A 21721-nucleotide genomic window follows, 5' to 3' on the forward strand; every position below is an offset into this window, starting at 1 on the left:
ACCCCTATCGTGGCTCATCAACTGAATGCTTTGTCTTTGATATACCGTCAGGCGACTGGGTCATTTTTATAATGATTTTGTACTTTTTAGATTTCTGCTTTGTCGTTCTATAAACAATCCTATAGCCTTGACCTTGCTCGACAGGAAAGATGGGGGTTTTACAAAGCTCTAAGCGTTCTTTGTGGATTGGTTCTGTATTCGGCTTCTGTACATTCATTCTGTGCTCCTACTTTCTCCTCTCGTTATATCCTCAACGGTAGACTCTCTCACCCTCCAGACGTCTACTCTGACTGACAACACCCAAATAGGAACGAGCCCCTACGACCGCAGATAACAGATGTATTCAAGACAAACTGTCATAAGAAAGCCAACAATACAAATACAAACGATGCAGCCCTTCCGTCATTACTAGCAGAACTATGGAAACCTCTAATACATCCTATCGAGGAACGAGTATTTGTCACTGACAAAGGAGATCGTTTCGAGATACCAGAGAACCAGATGCGATGGAAGAAACCGCTTGGCAAAAGAGTCGTACTAATCGATACGGATACACGCCTCGATGCAAAGAACGATAACACAATGTTGAATGACTGCCCTTTGCACTATCCATCTCTTCCCGGTCGAACAGCAGGCCATCTCAATCACTATATATATGGTAAAGTAAACAGAACCCATGATATGACTGCCTTTTAACCTTCTTATCTCCATACAGCTATGATCCATGGATACGATTACCGCCTAGTACGGGCAGCAGATTACCCTGACCGACATGGTACCTGGGTTAAGCCAGCCGTAGCCAAAGACGCACTCAAGACGCATGACATCGTCGTCTCTCTCGACTCTGACGCAGTCTTTACCCACCTCGACTTGCCACTAGAATGGCTTATGAACCTTTGGGGCTTTACAGAGGAATCCCTTGTCGCCATGGCCTATGATCTCGACTGGGAAGGGGACTACGACCCCCAGGGGAATCTCATTCTCAACACCGGCTTCGTTATTTCGCAAGCCAGCCAGCGGACAGAGGACATGTATAGGAGATGGGAAGACTGTCCACGAAGTATTCCGGGCTGTGAACATTGGAACTTCAAGTGGGCTCATGAACAAAGTGCCTTTTCGCACTACATCCGCTACGAGTTTAACAGGGTACACGATGTTGTGAACATACCATGCAACCATGCCAACGGGAATGAGTTTTCCGCCAACGGGCAATGCGAGTGTCAAGGTGTTTTTGTTAGTCATAATTGGAAGAGCAAGGACAAGACACCCGAGCTATTGAGCAGAAGCATAATGACATCCTTGGCTCGTCGATTGCAAGGCCAATTTCAGGCCGACATTCAGGACCTGTACAGGGATATTTCCAATCAGACCTATCCCATGAAGGAGATTGAGATATAGGTATATTTAAGAGAACAGATTAACACTAAGAAAGAGATTACGAGCTTAACAATAATGAATTAATTTGTATGTGATTCATTGTTTTCATATAATTGAGATACAACGTTCCATTAAGCTTGAAAAATCACATAAAGGGAAGTTCTAACATCGAAGGCGCCGCATAGAAAAGTTGAGAAAGCCACACCAAACTTGAACAGACAGTAATCAAAGGGCTACTTCCGCATAGCTAATTATGCGACACGACAAAAGGGCCACATCTATTCTCCCAAAGCTGTCTTGCTTCGCTCGCAATTGCATGTCCAACATCACCACTGCCACACATAGAATTCGTAATGACCCAAGCATGGGCTGCCATAGCTGCTCGTGGCGAATTACCCAAACCCGGACGTGCCGTGGTATCTGCTGTAATGAGATTGTAGTCGGCGACGTTGTTCGTTACTTCGCGAAACAAAGTGGCCCAATTTTTGTGGTCTTTCGGTTCAGAACGGTACCAAATTTGATACAAGTCCTGGCCAAAATACGAGTAGAGATCGGTGGCAGTTTGGGGACAGTCCAAATCGTCAAGCTCGGGGCCTAAACTGAATGCCCACATGCCCTCGGTGAATGCAGTGAGGACTTCTTTACCGTATGGATCAATATCAGCGATGTCTTGGTGATTGTTCCTGGTAAATGTGCCCTCGGGAAACTTTGCCAGCAGTCGCATGATGGGCCTCCAAGCTGCAGCCATGGTGCGTGCATCTCTAGTGCCGGTTCGATATGTCTCACGAGCCCCCAATGCCTTCTGTATAAGGGCCTCAATTTCTTTCCAATCCTGGACGCCAAGAGAAGTTTCCATTGCACCGATAAAAGTTGAGATATGTGGTGATGAGAGGTAAAGCAATGAAACGGACCTAAAGTTTGAGTGTGAGTTGCGTCTCTTATGAATTCCAGTGTCAGCCGTCAGCAGAAGAGTCAGGCGCACAAGATACCAAGTTGGGGTAGCACGACTCTACTGATCAGGCTCCTGATGCTACGACTCCCCCAAACGGCTGCATATAATAAATGCTTCCGCTTCAATTAAATGGGTAGGCTGCAAGGACTCTTTCACACGTGCTTGGACAGTAAGCAGACATATTTTGCATCGACCAATACATATGATCCACGCGCGCGGTGTAACTTCGCTTATTGAATAAACGCAGCCACCATTCTTAGCCGGGTTTTAAGCCAATACAAGCCTCTTCCTCCTCAAACAAGTTGGTCAGCCCAGCCGAGCTGAGCCTGGATGTCTCGGCCAAGATGATGATGTATTTTTCTCTCCGAAGAACTGAGATGGAACGGGAAGTGTTCAGATCGTTCCACATAAATCTCCTCTCAAAGTCCTTAAACAGAGACTAAGATTGTCTAGCCAGCCACATGATGGACAAGATTGGTGATACAAGTTCTCTCGAAGGTTTTATGCCCGGTTCAATGCCGAAGACACAGCTACGAAGCAACCAAATAGAGATACATAGAGCCTGATTTGATTGCCATGACGTTTTCGTTATCTATCAATTGATTACATTCAAGTTTTGCAGGGAACTATTGACTGTGCTGCAAGCTACGATGCGACTATATCTGCTTTCGACATGTGTACATTGTACGGTTGAAGCTTGTCCTCTTACATATTTGTAAGAGTGCCCAATGTCTTGTCGAGGAAACCCTTGCCATTCTTTTTTTTTATTGCTTTATCCAAAATACAATCTAAGCGAATAAGTCATCTAAGCCAAAAAGGCCGACATGAAGCCAACATTCTCTACACTCGAAGTCGATATTCGTGGACCACATTCTACGCTGGAAGTAGACCCTCGACAGTACCCTGCCGATCTTGAAGTCAAACCAGCAGATCCCAAGTCTCCAAAAGTCCTCGTCGGGGAGGGTCAGCAACCTTCTGACACAGGACCAACGAGATCTCATACTAATCCTTGGCACAAAAGGTATTGGTTTGCATTTGCTGACAGTTTGGTAGCATTGAAGTTACTACTACAGCGCAGTCACATATCTCAACTACAATTACCACTACGGAAACTACATTCACTACGGAACGATCTACTATCAAGTCCACCTCTACACCCAGCCCGGGTGAAGCGCCTCTTTTTCCCATCTACATCGGTGGGGCCGAAAATGGGGATGATAGATTCCGCATTGCATTCGTCACGGATCAGACACGCGCCCCTTGGTGTAGCTAACAGACCCTTCCAGACTCATCAAATCCCCGTGGCCGACCCTTCATTTTGCCTGACGGGTTTGAGTATATCTGGAATGGCTGGGGAGGCGACACTTGGACTACTTGGAGGAATCCGTCTGACAATGACTCTGAGTATAAAGCGCTTCTCTCTGCAGCTTGGTTGTAATATGCACTCAAGCTAGCCAAAAAATGTTATGCAGAAATATCAATCCAACGGATGCCTAGCATCTCAACATGTCAATGGACTGACCTCAAGGCCATTGGACAATAATTTACCCTAGTTATTGATGGTGGATCACTCGTTTCCTGTCTGAATTTAAAGCGCGTTACATGAGAGGCCACGGAGAGTCAAGAATACTGCAAGATTTGGTACGACCAATTATAGTTCATTGTGTTGATCAGAATTACATGCGACGCCTAAATATACGTTGGCTCTAATAGCTCTTCCTGTCCAGACCAGTGTTTACAAAGTCCCGATGCCTTGGCAAGCAACCTCCGGACATTACTAGGATCCTTTGCCATCCGACTTTCTCTTACTGCAGTGATCTTCGATGCAGCCCTGGCATAATTCCTCCATGTGCGCTCCATTGGGAGACACGTGACGTGCGAGCTGCTGGGCATCGATGCCGTTCCATTTCTTGAGTCGGTACGCGACTCTGTCCGAGTATGACAGTTTGTCAAGTTCCGAACGGGTTGGCTTCTTGCATTTCATGCAGAGCTGGTGGTGTACGAGGACATTATACGACCGGTCCCGGTACTAGCGTACAGTGATAGCAATACAGTTGCTATTTCAGCTATGACAATAGCGTTTGGCTCAGATGCAGGTGAACTTTCCAATGGTGGCGGTGTTGTAGTCGCGCTTTATATCGACCTTAGTGTCGTGGTCACGGAACGAGTATTCAAGCTCTTCAAGGCTCTCGGCGACGTAGTTGTGAAGATCAGGGTACATGGAGGACTTCGGTGGCGCTGACTCGGTCTCTCTGGTCTCCATGGTGGATGGCTCGCTGTTTTTTCGGGGGCATTTTCCTAGGAAGAGATTTAGAAATGTGCCTAAGCAAAAGATGAAGCATAACTGCGTGACATACCCTGTGCTGATTTTCCTCGGTCTCATGCGATATGCTGGAAGATGAGAGAGAAAGACACCTCTTCTGGAGAGGGTTGAGCCATAGTGAAGGATTGAAGGTAAGTCGATGAATATTGAAAGATTGGGAAAAGGAAGCTTGCATGAATGAGAAGGAAATAAAAACAGCGTACTTTTGCCTGCCGAGTTCGGGCAGGCAACAAGAATGACGGTCTCCTCGCAGTGCCAAACAGCTGCGAGAAGGGCAATACTTCAATAGTGAATCATAGTCGGCTAGGCTTGCGGCCCGCCCGCAAGGCATGAAGTTGGAGCAGGAGGAGAGTCAGCGGAGAGGAAAGTATCTTGTTTCTGATGCTGGTTTGTGCCCTCCAGAGTAGTTGGCATGTTGGACTCTTGACTTGGCCAACGGCGCCTTAATGTTCCCGGCCGAGTCGGTGTATAGCATGAAAGGTAGATATGAAAGAAAAACCTTCACAGGAGAGAGAACAAAAAGCTACTTCAGAACATACCTCTTAACTCATGTACACGGTTTAAACTGAAAATGAAAGTAATTTTTCGGTCAGTAATTAACTAATTGCTGGTCTATAATAACGTAACGCAGTCAACATAAGACTCACAATAAAAAGGCAAAACTGGAAGGCACTTTCGACTAATTCATTCATGTCACTGACCTTTGTGCCTTTCTTTTGCTCTTCTCTCATCTTGAACCAACCTATACTATTCATAAGCATAACCAAAATGTTTCGCCTTACACTGGAACCACATTTCTCGTTATCGTGGACTTAACGCTTGGTAGACCGATTCCGTTTAAGACAGAGCACTTATCAAATCCCCGTCCTAGGAGCCGATGAAGAGAATGTGTCCCATTTGGATACACCGGTACCAGAAGATGCAGGTCTCTCAGCGCCCCTCAAGCCTCAGAGGCCAGGATGTCAACAGAACTCGAAGTGTCGACTACTATAACTCCCACCCGAGCTGCTGATCCATATCATGCTTTTTCTGCCACACAGTTCTCTTTATATGGTCCGTCAAACCTGCCAGGTCCTGCATAACCTGACCGACGACTTTCAGTTCGAATGTTTCGAGTGGGAAATTCTGCAGCGTCAGAATGTGGCTTGCTGGACTTCCATCCCTGTATGCGACTAGCTACGGAACATCAAGCGGATCTTCCTTCGAAGATCCCTATGCATACCATGCGGCAACCTTTTCGACTCAGGTGAACTGGAAGAAAAACTGGAGAAACTCTGGCAACGTGTCTACTATACTGGATGTCAAACCGACCACCCAGAACTTCTTTTCCCTCAGGGCGGAAGAGCGCGCAACATCCTTGTGGGACTTCTGGGTACGTTTAACCTTTGCAAGCATGTCAAAGTCTCGGGCAAGGTCGGGTTAGATGACGGAAAGAAGGTTAAAATTGTTTGCTCACACCCGGACCACTTTCCCGACAAAATGAACTCTGAAGAACTACCATCTTTCAAAGGGGTTCTCCCATATATCGAGTACAATTGCGGCTGTGTGCGGTACTCCAGATCTTTTCCACTGTTAAAGATTGCTCCTCAACAATACGCCGGAATGTCGACGTTGAAATCGCGGCTATTGAAACAACTAAAAGAAACACATCAATATGAGCTTTGTCAGCACGGTCCAACTCAACTCAACTCTATCGTGTCGTCTTTGCAATCTGACAAATGCAATTGCTTCACGGCCTTCGGTCCCTCTGTTCGCAACTCCCAGCCTACCGGGTGCAATAACCACCGCGGTTACGATTGCCTCCATTGCGGAGCGCGTTACTTTTGGGCCTATACGAACGATTATATCGTCCTTAATGTTTCAATTGAATTATTTAGGAGAGGCGCGCACAGGATGGGTTGGCTTTCGAACGTTACATTTTATACGGATGAGCGCCCTATTCATCCAATCTTGAACGAAAGCACCAAGGGTACTCTATGGTGCACTGATCCGTCATGTGGCACAGGCTGTGGAAATCGTTGGCTATTGATGATGGTTTTACTGACAAAGTTTTCACTTCGACGCACTGATTGGTGTGACCGCAGGGTTCGGGACCGTTCGTTTGCCGCCAATTTGCCCTATACGCTAGAATATCAAGTATTTCAGAACGCAACAGGCTGGATGATGGAACTAGATATGCTGGGACGTGACCTTTTCTTTCTCAACGCTAAAACTGTGTATCCGTGCACCAACTACCGCCAAGATTAATAGAAATAAATAATTGAAGAATTGTATCAGAATCACGTGCTACGTCATACTCAAAGTCCTAGGCAACCATGATAACATGAGTCCTACATGGTCTTACATTTTCCTTTTCTTTTTCAACCCTCCAACATCATTCCAAATACATCGAATTATTCGCCATGTCAGAAGCTTCAAATATTCCAAAGTTTACTGTCAATCTTTCTCAGCCACCGGAAGATCGCTACAACCATATCATTCCTCATTTCCAACAATCTATCGACTCATGTAACTTGAGTTGGCTTTATTGGATACTACTCATGGATTTGGCGGGCTCATCCATAGGAAATCACATTGCTACTGTATCGCGATACATTCTGCGCCGCGTCTATTCCAATGAAGAAACGGCCGAGTTGGCTGGGATTTCAAAAGGCATGAATATGCCTATGCACATCCTTGTCGCCTTCAACGTTCTCTTAGATCTTTTGTTGGGATGCACAAGCGGGGGTGTTCGTACTTTCGACTCGCCAATTTCAAAGGGAAGAACTCGAATGTTGCATTTTCGTACCCTGGACTGGGGTATGGAAAGTCTTCGACATATCGTTGTTGAGCTCGATTTTGTTCGTCATGCTGGAGGGCCTGTTGTCGCAACAGCCATCACTTATCTTGGTTATGTTGGGGTACTGACAGGTGTCAGAAAAGGCCTGAGCATAAGCTTGAATTTTCGACCGTGTCACGCAAGAGAGACAATCCGGCAAAGACTGTCTTTTAGGTGGAATCAGGCCATGGTAGTTCTTGGCCACAGACAATCTATATCGAGCGCCTTGAGAGATATCCTACTGGATGAATCTGCAGAAGCCGATAATAAGACCGAAACATCCAGAGACTTTACGGACACGGCAGCACAAGGTGTTTCAGATGAGTACGTACAAAGGATTTTAAGCAGGCTCTCTACTTCTAAATCAAGCGCGGCATACCTCATCCTCTGTCAACCAGAACGCGTATTCTTAGTAGAAAAGGACAACAAAGCAGCTAACATACGCGACTCGGACACATTTTTGACTGCTTGTAACCATGATATGAAGCATGAAGATGATCCTTCACTTCTCCGCGAAGCTGCCGCTGAGTTGGAACAGGCTGATGACGCACTCGGTATGGCAGACCTAGTAGGTCTATCTGTGGACAGAAAGAGGCACTTGGAAGGCCTATGGAGGGAAAGAACCTCTGCATGTCAAAGGAGGTACAAGCAAGAAAGGGATGTTGTGACCCAGCGCGATGTCATCAAGTTTCTGAAGGACGATGAGATCAAGAATGAGGAAACGCACTACGCGGTCATAATGGATCCAAAGGATGGAACGATAACCTGGAGAAAAAAGTATGAGGTAGAGGAGTCAAGTTCCGACTGAGTTCGACTACATGTTTAAGCCACGTTTAATATCGGAATGCCAAGAAGAATGCAAAATTAGAGACACAGAACAGCTTTCCAGGTGTCTTGGTTAGCTCCACAAAGCGTCCGGATGTATTTGATTACAAGAGCCATGTATAGTTCTGTAGAGGCCATCCGGATGCGGAGGTTCTCCAGGTGAGGGGTTGTCTCATGCTGTTTTGTTTGGAGGAATGGATTGCTGTTCGTATCGAAATCATCACGCAGGACGACTGGCGGTGTGATGTAGGGTACATTCAACCCTGTGAACCCAACCCCTCTTGGCTGCTCAATACTACACAACGCCACCACAGTTTCTCCGGCCAGATGGAAGCTTGTAGTAGTCAAGTTCATCCCCATGGGGTTAAACAAGACTAACTGTAACGTCCATGGGGAACAACATGATTTTATGATATGACATGTCAAGAATTCAAAGACAAACCCAATTAGACATCTGTGTGCATTCATAAAGCCACGATGCCTAGCCCCAATTGATTCGCAGGAATGATTCTCGGCATGACTTGGTATAAAAATGAGAAAACCAGAGATCCATGCCAAGTAAATAGTTACTGTTCCCCTAGGCGAGGAAATTGCGATTGTGCTTGGCATGCTTGATTGTAGCCCAGAGGGTAATTCTCTCTTGGACAACAAACTAGCCAGACGAGTAGCAAACATGTTCCAACGACACCATCAATACCATCATCAACCTAGATAAAAATTGTATCCTACAGGTTAGTTGGCTAGCTGGACTCTAGAAATGGCGTTGCTGCAGCCCAATGACTGATGTCGACCGGAGAGACTATTTAACCGCCTCCTGGCGATCCCTCTTTCGGTGTGACACACCTCCCTACCTTGGTTCTTGTATTCCTGACCTTTTCGGCATCATTTTGCCGAATGATCGTCCCATAGCTGAGAATGGGATTGCTTTGATCTGTTGATTGTATCCATGACTCGGCGTGGGAATCTGCCTCTAGCTCCAAGGGTCCCGTGCAATTGTGGCTGAACGCCTCCAAGCTAGATCACCAGGATCGAAACCCGTAGGGCTCTGGGACGCACTGCTATTTTCTTCAGTGGTCGCATCGTGAGGGAACAGCAGCCATTCATGCTGACACTAATACGTAGAGGCAGATACACAGCGTTCAAATACAGTGGCTGATGCAGACGATGGTCTACAGGCACAACAAAGACAAGCCACTGCGCTCAACGCGTGCTACGACATTCTAAATATCCGAATTCAACTTGTTTCATGAAATGGTCATGCAAATTTGCCAAGTAAACAAGGTAGCAAACGTTGCAGCCATGTTTGGTTAAAAACGCTGCTCATGGCAAGATTTACCGAAGCAAACCAAAGTGTCTACAAACTCCCAGCTTCCGAGATCTATCGGAACCATGTTAAATTCTGACGATGTTAGTGTCAAGATAACAAAGGCACCGACTTGTTTATCGTTATCGTCTGTTCTCAAAATGCTGATCTTGAGTCGTGAAATTGCCCATCCTTTCAGGAATAGAGAAACCGGCTTATGGACCCGCTGTCTCATTTGAAAGGGTTCCACATGAGGCTGTGTGAGGGGCGATTCCTCTGGGAAAAGACTAGACTGAAGATAGAACAGTTCTTGGCAAGTTGCAGGATATCTACTAGATGAGACCAACGATGCAGGGAACCGATTGTTGGTACCTAATGGAATCCAGGGTTTTGGGATGGGAGAGAAAGCTCCTACCTATTAAAAGAAGAGGTTTGCTAGGAAGGATTGAGGTCACCACCGTATTTAAACTGGTGGTACTAATGCACTAGAGTGACACTGGCTTGAAAACTCTTAAGCGAGTGACATGTTTTCACAGGCAGAATATTCTATACGTTGTTGCTTGGACGTGATCAACGTTTGCAACGCATTTCATCCGTGCAAAGTCATGTACCAAGATCTATAGTCGCATCGCCCGGCAAATCACTCTCCCGAGATGTCGGTACGAGAGATCGTCATTATCTGGGTCCGGGGCAACAAGGAAGACCAAGCGCGACAGGGATCTTCTTAGTAGCCTCGGAGGGAGATTCGTTAATGCTTTAGTTATGGGCGATCCCGACTGGCACCCGCTCTCACGAAGGATTACACACTAGTCGGGACCTGGCTTAAACCTTGTATGCACAAAGTCTCCAACGGCAAAGATGCAGGAAACTACCACGTTTTTGCCTTGCATGTTGGAAGGAATGTTTTCTGGAACCATTTGTATGGGTGTCATGTCACTGCGATAGACCTTTTGTTTCATCTTTTCTTCTTATCTATAGAATATTCTGAGGGCAGAGGATTGACTTTGAGGCATTATGGTGGACAGGAATTTCCACATACTAATTCGACAGCGGTTAGACTGATACGGGTATCGGGAGAGCACACTATTATACCGAGTCATGATTTTCAGTGCTCCATTACTCGGTCCAGCGGTCAGGGTTCCTCTCAACACCGAGAGCGCCATGGCTTTGTAGTGACAACGTAGCACTTCTAGGCATTGAAGATCAGCTCATGGCGTTCATGCATATTGAATCCGAGCGAGCCTGGAGAGCCGTACTGTCTGTGCAACATCTGGGGATAAGGTTTTGAACGTTTCTCCCCAGTCCCATGGCTTATGGATGCTTTCCTCGCTGGGAAGTTCTATGGTGATTCTTCACTGTAAGGCTGTGAGTAAACCATCATGGGATTGCAATGGCAGAGTCGGCACTGTGTCATTCACTTCATTACGTTGTGCTTGTGATATGAATACTGTGTTGGGTTAGGCATCAATCTCACAATTGCAGGGGACATTCTAATATTGGTTAACTCAAGCCCCAACCTACCCAGGCTACTGGGTAACGTTAGAGCTGCCCGGTTTATTACTGTGGCGACAAATCTCCTTCAGAGGCTAACGGACGACAACTATCAGCCTCTCAATTGTTAGCGTTGTCTTTGAGGGATTATGCTGGTGGCCAGCCGTCCGTGTTTCAGAATTAACATTCTTTCTAGAGCAAGACAACTGCCAAATTTGCGGCAGACAAAAGACGTGATTCATGCTTTGTTATTTTCTAGTTAATCGTTATGCGACTGACTCCGATATCTGAGGCCTCGAACTTTACCCGACGATCTGTAGCGGAAAAATCGGGGAAAGGATCTAGGTCATAAATGACCGATGCGCACCAAGTCACACTAAACCTCGGATCCTGGACCTAGCCAAGCAGCAGATCAAAGAAAAGGGGCCCGGGAGCACTCATCAGACCGGCTTCAATACAGGAGTTGCCCTGCCGGGGAACTGAGTCGGTCAATTTTACAATAAGGCTACACCGAAGGTGAGGGAATCAGAGGATCAACATTTATCGTCTTGACGTGATAAAATCGGTTTGCCAAGTGTTGAGGCGTTTTGATTACTTAGTTGCCCGTTTGAATGGTGCCGTGTTGAAACAGACGTTGATAAGGCTGTTGAATTTACTCACAATTTAATGGCACCTATGAACCTTCAACATATGCACAGCCAAGGAAGGTTTCTAAGATTTTAACCGAAATGTCAGATTACTGAAACCCACAATGAGGATATTCTCAATACTTGACAGCCTCACGACCCTCCAAGGGCCCCTCAGCCCCTCAAAAGACAGCTGTCAACACCTTTTCCTTCACAGACATGATCTTGGCAGTAGAACCAGTCGGAAAAGAAAGGGAAAACCCTTCAGCTGAGATCAACGCGACTCAGTGTTGGCTTCGAATAGAGTTTACTAGCCTTGGAATTCCCCATTGTGGCTGGAAACAAAGTGGATGAGGGGGAGACGCAACTTGGGCTAACTATCGTTGAAGGTAGCCAAGTTGGTAGTACCATTCCGCTAGACCTCTTTGTGTTGAGAACGCCGTTTCGTAAGCCATGCATGGGTTCGAGAACAACTAGGCAAATTGGGAATCCCATGAGTTCCTTTAGCAAGTGATCGGCAGTTTGAGGCTAAGTAAGGGTGATGACTTTGCATTAGAAGTGGGTAAAAAAAAGATGGGAGAAGAAACAGGGGTCATGCTAGTCAAAGTATGGTCAAGGTGAAGAATCAATGCCCAATGTTCTGCAGAAAGGTTCCATCCCCTTGCCTGTTATATCCCCGACGCACTCCGCCTCCATGCTTCGATCGTGTTCCTGATCCATCCTACATTCCTTTTTCATACATCGCTTTTGTTTCCTTTTTCTTAGTTTGTTACTCAGTACAACTTTAAAACCAGGGTAGCACGCACGACAAGATGACGGGCGACCATCGCGGCTTTCTTGTGCCAGATTACTATGTCGACGACCTTCCCAATGATATCGATATGAACATCGCTTCCATTGCCTGGGGCTTGTCCCTGGGTATCACGGTCTTTAACGTCGCCAAAGCAGTCCGACAGACGCAAGCATCGTGGCAACGAAGAAAGAAGATCACGAGTTACGTTGCTCTGCTATGGGCCGAGATCATTTCGAGTTTTTTGCTGGGAATCATGTGTTGGTTTTATCTTCGGGGCACCATTGAACCGAGCATGCAGTTCTTTTTCTTTATCAGTAAGATACCCAGTCCCCGGAGTCAAGGGTACTGGTTAACTAACATCTCAAAGTTGTCTGGTGGTCAACACAGGTCCAATGTCTTATCCAGATTATCATCAACCGAGTCTCCCTATTAATGGTCGTTCGATCCAACGGTACGAAGCTCAAATGGCTTTGCTTCCTTATTCTCCTTGCAGTCAATATCAGCGTCTTTTGCATCTGGGTACCCGCCCGACTTCAGATTAGCGAGCGGTATATTCACCTCAACGAGGTCTGGGATAGATGTGAAAAGGTCATCTTTGCTATTATGGATGCTGTTCTCAACTTTTATTTCATCTACATCGTCAAGCAGCGCCTTGTCGCAAACGGTCTTCAAAAGTACACTCGCCTCTATCAGATGAACATGTTTCTCTGTGGCATTTCCATTGCTCTGGATATTCTGCTTATTTGCATGATGTCTCTCCCCAACGGTTTCGTGTAAGTCAAATTTATTTGAAAAGCAGGCCGCAGTTGCTTACTATAACCAGCTACATTCAATTCCATCCCCTTGTCTACCTCCTCAAGCTTCACATCGAGATGAACATGGCCGATCTCATTGGAAAGGTCGTTCGGGCCGGCAACAACGATCCCCGAGGTGGAGGCAACGACTACAGCTCGCGATCGCGAACTACTGGAGCTTCCCGAGCCCACGGCACACGATTCGGTAACACCCTTGCAAGTGCTCACCACCGCACACATATTGAGCTAGGAGACGATGACGAGTACGAGCTCAACGAGAGAGAGAAGATTGATGGTATCAAGAAGACTGTCGTCACCAAGATCACACATACAGGCGAGCAGAAGCTGGACGACAGCGATTCGACAAACGACGATCACAACAACGACAATGCTGTCAGCGAGGCCAGTTCGACCAATCGTTTACATCAGCGCAATTATAGTGTCGTCTAGAGATTATCATCTACAGAGTACAAGAATATTTGCAAAAGAGTGTTGGAGGATATACCACAAATAGCAACGAGGCAATCCTGCTAGTTTAAAATTTTATATAGATTTTCTTTAATGTGTAATGAAACGAAAAATATTTTCGTTAATCTTCATTTGAATTACCTTGTTTGATACCAGCTAGGGGTTGATCTCGCTCAAATCTACCGAACCGGGACATTGGAACCGAGACTTATCTTATCCACCCTGCTTCATCTCGGCGGATCTTAGACAGCCAATGTCCAACATTAGAGTGCATCCCGTTCAACTCCACCCAGATCCTCAAAGAAAGAGGCGATACTGTGAGATGCAAGCTGAGTTTGAGAACGCAGTCCAGCAAACTCTGTTCAAGTCCAACACTTCATACAGTTAGATCGTAGCGGGGACTAGCCTGAACAGCATCTAGTGTTGGTCTTGACAGGGTCTACCCTCCCTTCCATGACTCTCGTACCCGTTTGATCCGGGCCTCCCGGTCTTGGCCCGAGAAATTGGTCGTAAACTAGAGAGTGTTAGTTTCTTCTAGCTGCCCATTCGACTTTGCTCACCAATCGCTTTTGATGGAACTTCCGCAAGCCTGATTCCAGCTGATCGAGAATTTTGATTGGCTGTTTCTAGATCAATACGCCGAATACACCTTTGCGATCACACACGCTCGGCTTACGTGAGTTGATACCCTATACAGGCGGCTGTGCAAGCGTATCTTTCATCCAAGATTCGAGAAATTGAGAGCCTGATCAAAAATGAGTGGCTGTATTCAATATGATTCAACATGCAAATTATACGCTTTGCAATATTTTGAGTATACAGTTGGATCTGGACGACTTGTAGGATGACATTTATATAAAGCATGACAATGATCATCAAAGTGAAATTCAAAAATCAAGAACAACCAATAACGAAATTATCAACCTCTCTCCATTCCTACCATTACAACTTCATTGACCAACATGAACCTCTTCAAAACATCAGAGTTCGTCGCAGAGTGCGAAAAGAGTGCCAAAATTCTGCAAGCCTTTCTCGGTAAATACTCTAGAGCTTTCTGCTACTTATGACTGGTAACTAATCCATGCCAGACAAGGGAAAGATACCCTCAGATGTTGTTAAAAGCGCGAAAGGCCTCGCGATCTTCACAGGCTTCCGAGCGGGCATGTACTTTGCCGGTGCAGGTGGATCAGGCGTCGTGATAGCCCGACTACCAGATGGAACCTGGTCTTCCCCGTCTGCATTTTCCGTTCGTAGCGGTAGTGTTGGTCTTGTATATGGCATCGACGTCTATGATTGCATGTGCGTTCTCAACACTGCCGAGGCCGTTAATGCGTATAGGAAATCCGAAGTCAATCTTGGTGGTGCAGTCGCACTTGCTGCGGGACCTCTAGGTGGAAATGTGAATGTCGGTGAAGTAAAGCCTGTCTGGACATATACCAAGTCGCGTGGTGTTTATGGCGGGTTGACTGTTGATGGAACTGTTATAAAGGAGAAGAAGGCCGTGAATGCCGAATTCTATGGACGTGAGGTCTCGTCGGCCCAAATCCTTGATGGTCAGATGGAGACTGGATGGTCTCAGAATATTCAGGTGCTTCTTGAAGTTGTCAAGGATGCCGAAGGGAAGGGTGTAGAATACTGACCCCAACATTCGTGTGGATGTTTATTATATTGATATAGGTTTATGTTAAAGCCTACCGCTGATACATGACGCCATATACTGGTTCTTCAACTTCATGTCTCGTGAAAGAGCAATGCGCGATACCCTCGTCCTCAGAACCTGATACGACCCCCCATTTGAGGAGTTCCCACGCAGCTCCCTCATCTGATTCTGGTGGATGGCAAGACGTGCTAATGATAGCAGAGCAAGTACCATAGACAGATATTGCTGACAATCAAATTCCACCCCATTCCTCATCAATAATTAGACAGCGCAACATATAATATATCTATAAATGGTATAGCATTTCTATATGCGGGCTGTGATAGTGTTTACTGTAAGCCGGTTCAGTTCCCTCCTGGCTTGAATCCAGACGCGATATTAATACGACATCTCTTGATAATCTTTTGCTCGTGAATGGCAAAGCCTGTTTCGTGTCAGTAAAATGCTTAGAACAAGCCTCTTACTAGAGGAGACTGGTTCGATATACATTCCAAATGGCGGTCTACGACTCCGATGAACATATGATTGATGCTCCAGAATTACCAGTAGCACCATCGGCTGAATCGAGGCTACGCGATGCAGAGACCGAGATCTTGAAGCAGAAGGGTTATATAATAACATTGCTCAGTCGTCTATCGGAAGCTGAGAAAGAAATCGAGGAATTGCAGCGGATCGACCGACTGGTAGGTTCTACGCGGGATGGTGAGGCAAAATTGCACGAAAGGATAGCCAGGTTGGCCAACCAGCGCAGCTCCCATGTTACCTTCTTACAAAGAGTCGAGATGTTGAAATCCGACAATCTGGCCTTGCCGAGCAAGGCTGTCAGAGAAGAGCTCAAGCTACTTTATACCGAAACTTATGACACGAGCGATCTGATCTGCCAGATAGGCTCTGATGTCGGTTCTCCCGACCAAGATGCTCTTATCCCAGATTATGCACAGAGTTGGGTGACGCTGCTTTACAACGGTAACTTCGGCTCCCTCCTAGAGTATGCCAAGGTTGAGGGAATCCCGAAATCAAAGCTCGTCTCGGCCGTGTTGATGGCAGGGATATTTAAACTCGTTATGGAACCAGAGCTACTATCTACGTCTGCAATGCAGTCGCCCCTACTAGACCAATATCGGAGGCATATTTCCAATCAGTGTAAGACACAGAAGCCGCATTCTCCCAACTGTAGCTGACGCCCTCTAGGTGGATCCAGAGCTTTACGACAGCTCGACCTCATAGCGGCAAAGTCCCTCCTATCAAATGAGGAGGTGCTGGATGACATCACAGCGGAAACAGCACGTTGGCTCAGCATAGTAATTCTTCCCATTCTAAACAGCTTCTTCCCACCTGGTGGCCAAGATCCCACTCAATATTCGGTACTTAACGGTGTGGAGACAGACACGCTCAAAGATCTTGAGAAGACTCTCTCACGCGCGGTATATATCAAGATAAAAGTAATGCCGGTTTCAGGGCGATTCAAACACATTTTCTTTAGGCCAGGTACAAAGTTTGATGGCGACATCATGCGCTATGATAACTCGCAAGGCGGCAGTACCTCCAAAGGTCACATAGTCAGGCTTTGCCTTCAACCTGCCATATTCTATGAGAATGCAGAAGCAGCAAGTCAAGACGATGACGACACATTGCATCTGGAGACCATATATACCAGGTGCTTTACAGATGCGGCGCCGGATGATATGGATACTCTTAGTCTTATTTCAAAGGCTATCGTGCTGGCCTAGTGGAAGGATTCAAGTAACAACAAATGTTACCCTGAAATGGTTTCTACTATGATTTTATACAGAGCCTGGAAGGTATCCATACTTCTAGCCATAACACTTTGCATATGCCACAATTTAATGGATATACCGGATACAATAGGCAAATTGAATTTTTTTCTTTATTTTCCCCTTCTCTTACATTACCAATGATAGTCTTTATTCAAATTGAGGATGATGTAATTGCGATTTCCAGACGTCTCTTGCAATGATTTAACCCCAGAGTACGATCAGTTCGGCTTCTGACCAGTGACTACGAAACTGCGCTCGTTAATAATTGTAGTTATGATCATAGAGCGGCACTTACACCTCCCAGTATGCATGAACCTTTGTGTTTCGCATCTCGGCCCTGACTTGTGAAATAAACACCACAATCTCTTCCTGACTCATATTAAGCCCCTGCCTCAGCAAGAATGAGCTGATAGACTCTAAGTTTCTTTCAATATTCGCCAGCGCCCAAAGCCCAATCTCTTTTTGTTTTGGATCTTTTGGCCAAGTGTTGGTAGGCCACTTGAACGCCTTGCGAGTAACGTTGATGAATCCGTGCCTTTTCAGACGGACTTCATGGTTGACGGCTTCACTAAAGGAACGTCCTAGTGCCTTAGCTCCTTTGGCAGTTAGCTCATCCCATTTGTGCAATGGAGAGTTGGGTTTTAGTGTTCCGTCGTCGGACTTGGCAGGAAAAGCAGGATCAATAACTTCTAGCCAACCTCCAGGCTCCAAGTTCCTACGACAGGGTTAGAGGCAAACAAACGATATGATCAAGTGGTACTCACTTGAAGCACCGGCCGGTGAACTTGTCCCAGCCAGCTATACAACCGGGCATGAGACGCACAAAGATGAAATCAAATGGTTTAGTCCAAGTCCATTCTTTTTCAGCATCGTCGATCTCGAAAGTGCAGCTAGGAGGAACACTGGGCTATGTTAGAGAATTAACCTGCTGATCGAGACCGAAACACACAAAGCTGGCTGGATAGCAGCGATATCAATACCAAAAACCTGTTTGGTTTGAGTCATTTGTACTAGTCTTGGTCAAAGGTATCTCACCTCGGAATGAGGATGTTCGTCGGCTTGTTATCTCAGTCAGTCTATCTCTTCTCCGAGAGATCATGTGTTCATACGTACCAAACTCGACAGCCCACATTCCAGTGCCTGTTCCAATATCGAGAACCCGCTTGGCAGTCTCGGCATTTGGTGGAAAATATCTTTTCCCGCCAAAGGTGAGTAACAGCTGATGGCTCTGGAGATCTGGCGATATTTCGTCAGTCCTGCTATATCATTACGGAGACTGGTCCATGTCTACCTAGTCTTTATGACTCGTGCTGCAGCCCGTCAGTATTTTTCATGCTTTTGGAATTCTGTTATGGCACCTCATCACTAGGAAGATAGTATTCTGCATTCCAATCAATAACAATTCATCCATGTATGATATCATCACTTAATCTCATCGCGATGATATCCGCGTCCGTTGATCATGTGATAATCTCGAATACTAGAGCTTAGAGATGCAGTCGATAATTCATCGTCCTTCTGATATAGTTAATGGTTATCATCCTGCATAAGGACCTCATATACTCACAACTCCGATTGCGGAGTCATTGTCTACATCAACGCTCGCCTCCTGGAGTAGACATGTTACTAAAAATCGGCCGCCGATCGACATCACTAATACACTCACCAGACGAACTTCGCCGTCATCGGTTGAATCTAATCCGTCATTTGGGCTGGATGGAGACATTTTGGGGGATATGGCTTCTCGAGGGGATAACATTCCCGCAGCGACTTTGGCATTGACAGAGGTTATCTATCATCTTGTTTTTCACGCTGGTTTTTTTCTTTGAAGAATGCAACAGTAAAATTTTAATGTGAGAGTCAAATAGGCGAGCGGGGTTGTCCCTCTCAATAATATTTTATCATATGTTGGTTACGTCTTCGGGTCATATATGCTTGATCCGTTCATGATCTGACTTGCAATATTTCTGCTGTGCCATTAAAGCACATGTGATGTCGTACTTGGGCTACTGTTCCGTACAATTACCTCCACTTATAATCCTTGTGGCATTTCATCTTATGATCTGCGAGTGGGTGTGTTCCTGATAGTGGTGGATCTCTGGTATATAACTCAGGGATCAGTATCACATCTAGGCCGGGATAACTAAACAAGGAATGTATTTCTTATTCTTTTTCTCTTACTATCTACATTAGACTGTAGGGTTAGTGTTGTTTAGATGAGGAAACTGTAAGAATAAAAAGCCATGCCGCTAATAAGCTAAACAATTCAAACTACAGTTATGGCTAATAAACTTGTGACAAGGCTGAATGGAACTATCGACTTCAGTTATTCGAATCGTGGCTGAGTACATGGAACTCATATCAACCGATCATCACGATCCAATTGAACAAGATATTATGGGAGGCCTTCCCAGCCTCAGTATTGATACACGTAGTTGTTGATTGGGTCCCAGGACGTGGCACACCTACTTCTCACCAAGCCACTGTTCTAGACGTGATGAGGCGCCCCAAACCCAAAGCTAAAGTTCAAGGCACCTCACTGAACGAAGTAACCTCATGACGTTCAAGGCTGTTTGATCGGCTTCAGTTGCCGTCCAAGGTTGTGTTTCCAGATTTATCTGCTGTTCAGCTGAGGGTTAGCTGCGAATTCCCACTGCCATCCTATTTATCCAGTTCAAATATAAGTATCCAACATCATCCTCCAACTAATGCCTCTGAAGCATATCTCAATAGGACACACATCCGCGCCACAGACATCACTACCTCCATGAACCAATTACTGCGAAAGTTCTCTCGTAAGGGAAGAGTCACTCCGGATCCATCGGCTGACCAACAGGCCGCAAGCCCATCGAAAAAGATATTTCCTTCGGGTATCAAGCTACTCCATGATGGTCAAGATAACATCGTTGAGTATGAGAATTCTTAAACTCTTTGTCTCATCCAATTGAGGCATGAACACTCCAAGAATATTGAGATTGACCAATACAGCATCATATTCGTACATGGTCTTACTGGGCACCGCGAGAAGACATGGCGAGCCAAGACAGCCGACAAGCCCTGGCATGAGACGCTGTTACCAACAAAGGTTCCCAACGCTCGAATCCTCACTTTTGGATACGACGCTTATGTCACCAATTGGAAAAGCGTGATGTCACAGAGCACGATTGGAAACCATTCTATGAACCTTTTGACTGCTGTTGCGACTTTCAGAGAGAACGATGATACTGTACGTGCTATGCTTACATATCTACTGGGAATATTGACTGACTGACTGCGCAAGAACAATCGACCAATCATATTTGTTTGTCACAGCTTAGGAGGTCTTGTCTGCGAAGATGTAAGTCAGACGTTTACTCAGATTGCCATGATCAACAGCTAAATTCCAAGGCGCTATCCATGGCTCAAACGAGACCAGAACAGCATCTGAAACAAGTTCTACTATGCACTAGAGGTATAATATTCCTGGGTACTCCACATCACGGTTCTGGTCTTGCCCATTGGGCTGAGGCCATGGCTAAGTCTATTGGTCTTCTCAAGCAGACCAACCCTGCAATACTAGGCGTTCTCAGGAGTAACTCAGAGGTGCTGGCAAGGGTGCAAATGGGCTTTCATACAATGATTCAGGCCAGGGCTCAGGATAAGCTTCCTCAGATCAACATTACCTGTTTCTTTGAGGAACTTCCCCTACCGGGCGTCGGCCCAGTAAGTTACCAGCATCATCCCCCTTTGTTCAACCACTTACTCTATCAGGTCGTCCCACGCGAATCGGCTATTCTTCCGGGTTACATCCCCATCGGAATTCACGGCAATCACATGGACATGACAAAATTTGATGACGCCTCTGATCCTGGTTTCATAGCCATTTCCGGAGAGATTTCCCGATGGGTAAGAAGAAAAATAATTGATGTCGTTACTGAGGACAGCGGTGTATTGGGACAGCTCAGATTTCGTGATCCTGAGCATGGATGGGCTCTTGATATTGGTGCCCAGCTTCCACGGTTCGATCTCTTATCCGGAACTTTGACGGATGAAAGCGTCCCGGGAATATCCACCGCCCGACGCGAGCTTGTTGATGAAGTGAACAGGATCCTCAGACGACGCAACTTCAGGTATACCGTGCCTGATGTTATACCAGGTCAGAACCAGATCCGCGAAATTACGGACGAGATACTCGACGAGATGTCTTATCGGCATACTGCATCTCATATGGCTTGTTTCTTGATTGGTTCCGCAAACTACTATCTGGGCATGGCACAAAGCACGCGACCTGATGTTGTCGCTGAGTTCACATCGTTGGCACGTAACAGAATGCAGTTTTTGGATTTGAAATGTGGAATGCTAGGAATCAAGTCAATGGCTTTGCTTGATCAAATGGCGCGAACTGCAAATAATGGAATTTCCATTCGACAGCTTCTTAGCACACTTTCGGATCATAATAGTTAGTTATACTGTTCAATACGTTTTTTTTTTTTTTTTTTCAGCCTTGGAAGGTCATAGACTCACGGATAATTTG

General features: G+C 46.0%; 10 protein-coding genes across 10 annotated transcripts; 7 read left to right on the forward strand and 3 right to left on the reverse strand.

Moving 5' to 3' along the window:
* Window positions 1-3: 3 nt before the first annotated feature.
* Window positions 4-1455, forward strand: EDB82DRAFT_541178 (uncharacterized protein). The gene is made up of 3 exons (XM_025738227.2): window positions 4-256; window positions 309-658; window positions 716-1455. The coding sequence occupies exons 1-3, from the start codon at window positions 150-152 to the stop codon at window positions 1396-1398; spliced, it is 1140 nt and encodes a 379-aa protein (XP_025593009.2). The 5' UTR covers window positions 4-149; the 3' UTR covers window positions 1399-1455.
* EDB82DRAFT_579688 (uncharacterized protein) lies at window positions 1443-2483 on the reverse strand. The gene has a single exon (XM_025738229.2). It carries the CDS (start codon window positions 2231-2233, stop codon window positions 1625-1627), a length of 609 nt encoding a protein of 202 aa, XP_025593011.1. The 5' UTR covers window positions 2234-2483; the 3' UTR covers window positions 1443-1624.
* Window positions 2484-4175: 1692 nt separating this feature from the next.
* On the reverse strand, window positions 4176-4783 carry EDB82DRAFT_514610 (uncharacterized protein). Its single transcript, XM_065608966.1, has 2 exons — window positions 4687-4783; window positions 4176-4627 (listed from the first exon to the last, which is right to left on the reverse strand). Exon 2 carries the CDS (start codon window positions 4590-4592, stop codon window positions 4416-4418), a length of 177 nt encoding a protein of 58 aa, XP_065463377.1. The 5' UTR covers window positions 4593-4627; window positions 4687-4783; the 3' UTR covers window positions 4176-4415.
* A 637-nt stretch (window positions 4784-5420) lies between these two features.
* On the forward strand, window positions 5421-6899 carry EDB82DRAFT_561827 (uncharacterized protein; the record flags this gene model as incomplete). The annotated part of the gene is made up of 4 exons (XM_065609759.1): window positions 5421-5458; window positions 5495-5629; window positions 5693-5767; window positions 5861-6899. The coding sequence occupies 4 exons, from the start codon at window positions 5421-5423 to the stop codon at window positions 6897-6899; spliced, it is 1287 nt and encodes a 428-aa protein (XP_065463378.1).
* A 50-nt stretch (window positions 6900-6949) lies between these two features.
* On the forward strand, window positions 6950-8639 carry EDB82DRAFT_514616 (beta subunit of N-acylethanolamine-hydrolyzing acid amidase-domain-containing protein). Its single transcript, XM_025738234.2, has one exon. The coding sequence runs from the start codon at window positions 7055-7057 to the stop codon at window positions 8276-8278; it is 1224 nt and encodes a 407-aa protein (XP_025593015.1). The 5' UTR covers window positions 6950-7054; the 3' UTR covers window positions 8279-8639.
* A 3888-nt stretch (window positions 8640-12527) lies between these two features.
* EDB82DRAFT_561828 (uncharacterized protein) lies at window positions 12528-13752 on the forward strand (the record flags this gene model as incomplete). The annotated part of the gene is made up of 3 exons (XM_065609760.1): window positions 12528-12822; window positions 12876-13281; window positions 13332-13752. 3 exons carry the CDS (start codon window positions 12528-12530, stop codon window positions 13750-13752), a joined length of 1122 nt encoding a protein of 373 aa, XP_065463379.1.
* Window positions 13753-14332: 580 nt separating this feature from the next.
* Window positions 14333-15493, forward strand: EDB82DRAFT_319299 (uncharacterized protein). The gene is made up of 2 exons (XM_025738236.2): window positions 14333-14805; window positions 14859-15493. The coding sequence occupies exons 1-2, from the start codon at window positions 14733-14735 to the stop codon at window positions 15407-15409; spliced, it is 624 nt and encodes a 207-aa protein (XP_025593017.1). The 5' UTR covers window positions 14333-14732; the 3' UTR covers window positions 15410-15493.
* Window positions 15494-15924: 431 nt separating this feature from the next.
* Window positions 15925-17160, forward strand: EDB82DRAFT_529766 (uncharacterized protein; the record flags this gene model as incomplete). The annotated part of the gene is made up of 2 exons (XM_025738237.2): window positions 15925-16573; window positions 16622-17160. 2 exons carry the CDS (start codon window positions 15925-15927, stop codon window positions 17158-17160), a joined length of 1188 nt encoding a protein of 395 aa, XP_025593018.2.
* A 339-nt stretch (window positions 17161-17499) lies between these two features.
* Window positions 17500-19197, reverse strand: EDB82DRAFT_548309 (S-adenosyl-L-methionine-dependent methyltransferase; the record flags this gene model as incomplete). The annotated part of the gene is made up of 9 exons (XM_065609522.1): window positions 17500-17923; window positions 17973-18110; window positions 18158-18195; window positions 18244-18266; window positions 18322-18467; window positions 18635-18726; window positions 18776-18817; window positions 18875-19000; window positions 19165-19197. 9 exons carry the CDS (start codon window positions 19195-19197, stop codon window positions 17500-17502), a joined length of 1062 nt encoding a protein of 353 aa, XP_065463380.1.
* Window positions 19198-19975: 778 nt separating this feature from the next.
* Window positions 19976-21651, forward strand: EDB82DRAFT_561832 (uncharacterized protein; the record flags this gene model as incomplete). Its single annotated transcript, XM_065609761.1, has 5 exons — window positions 19976-20118; window positions 20197-20434; window positions 20489-20545; window positions 20596-20910; window positions 20959-21651. The coding sequence occupies 5 exons, from the start codon at window positions 19976-19978 to the stop codon at window positions 21649-21651; spliced, it is 1446 nt and encodes a 481-aa protein (XP_065463381.1).
* Window positions 21652-21721: the final 70 nt, after the last annotated feature.

Source organism: Fusarium venenatum (assembly GCF_020744135.1).
Source record: "Fusarium venenatum strain MPI-CAGE-CH-0201 chromosome Unknown EDB82scaffold_4, whole genome shotgun sequence".
Taxonomy (NCBI): Eukaryota; Fungi; Ascomycota; class Sordariomycetes; order Hypocreales; family Nectriaceae; genus Fusarium; species Fusarium venenatum.

Coding starts and splice junctions, on each gene's coding strand:
- EDB82DRAFT_541178 (XM_025738227.2), top strand. CDS start 150: ATGGGGGTTTTACAAAGCTCTAAGCGTTCTTTGTGGATTGGTTCTGTA. Junction 257..308: donor CTCTCGTTATATCCTCAACG/GTAGACTCTCTC, acceptor ACACCCAAATAG/GAACGAGCCCCTACGACCGC. Junction 659..715: donor TCTCAATCACTATATATATG/GTAAAGTAAACA, acceptor ATCTCCATACAG/CTATGATCCATGGATACGAT.
- EDB82DRAFT_579688 (XM_025738229.2), bottom strand. CDS start 2,233: ATGGAAACTTCTCTTGGCGTCCAGGATTGGAAAGAAATTGAGGCCCTT.
- EDB82DRAFT_319299 (XM_025738236.2), top strand. CDS start 14,733: ATGAACCTCTTCAAAACATCAGAGTTCGTCGCAGAGTGCGAAAAGAGT. Junction 14,806..14,858: donor AATTCTGCAAGCCTTTCTCG/GTAAATACTCTA, acceptor AATCCATGCCAG/ACAAGGGAAAGATACCCTCA.
- EDB82DRAFT_514616 (XM_025738234.2), top strand. CDS start 7,055: ATGTCAGAAGCTTCAAATATTCCAAAGTTTACTGTCAATCTTTCTCAG.
- EDB82DRAFT_514610 (XM_065608966.1), bottom strand. CDS start 4,592: ATGGAGACCAGAGAGACCGAGTCAGCGCCACCGAAGTCCTCCATGTAC.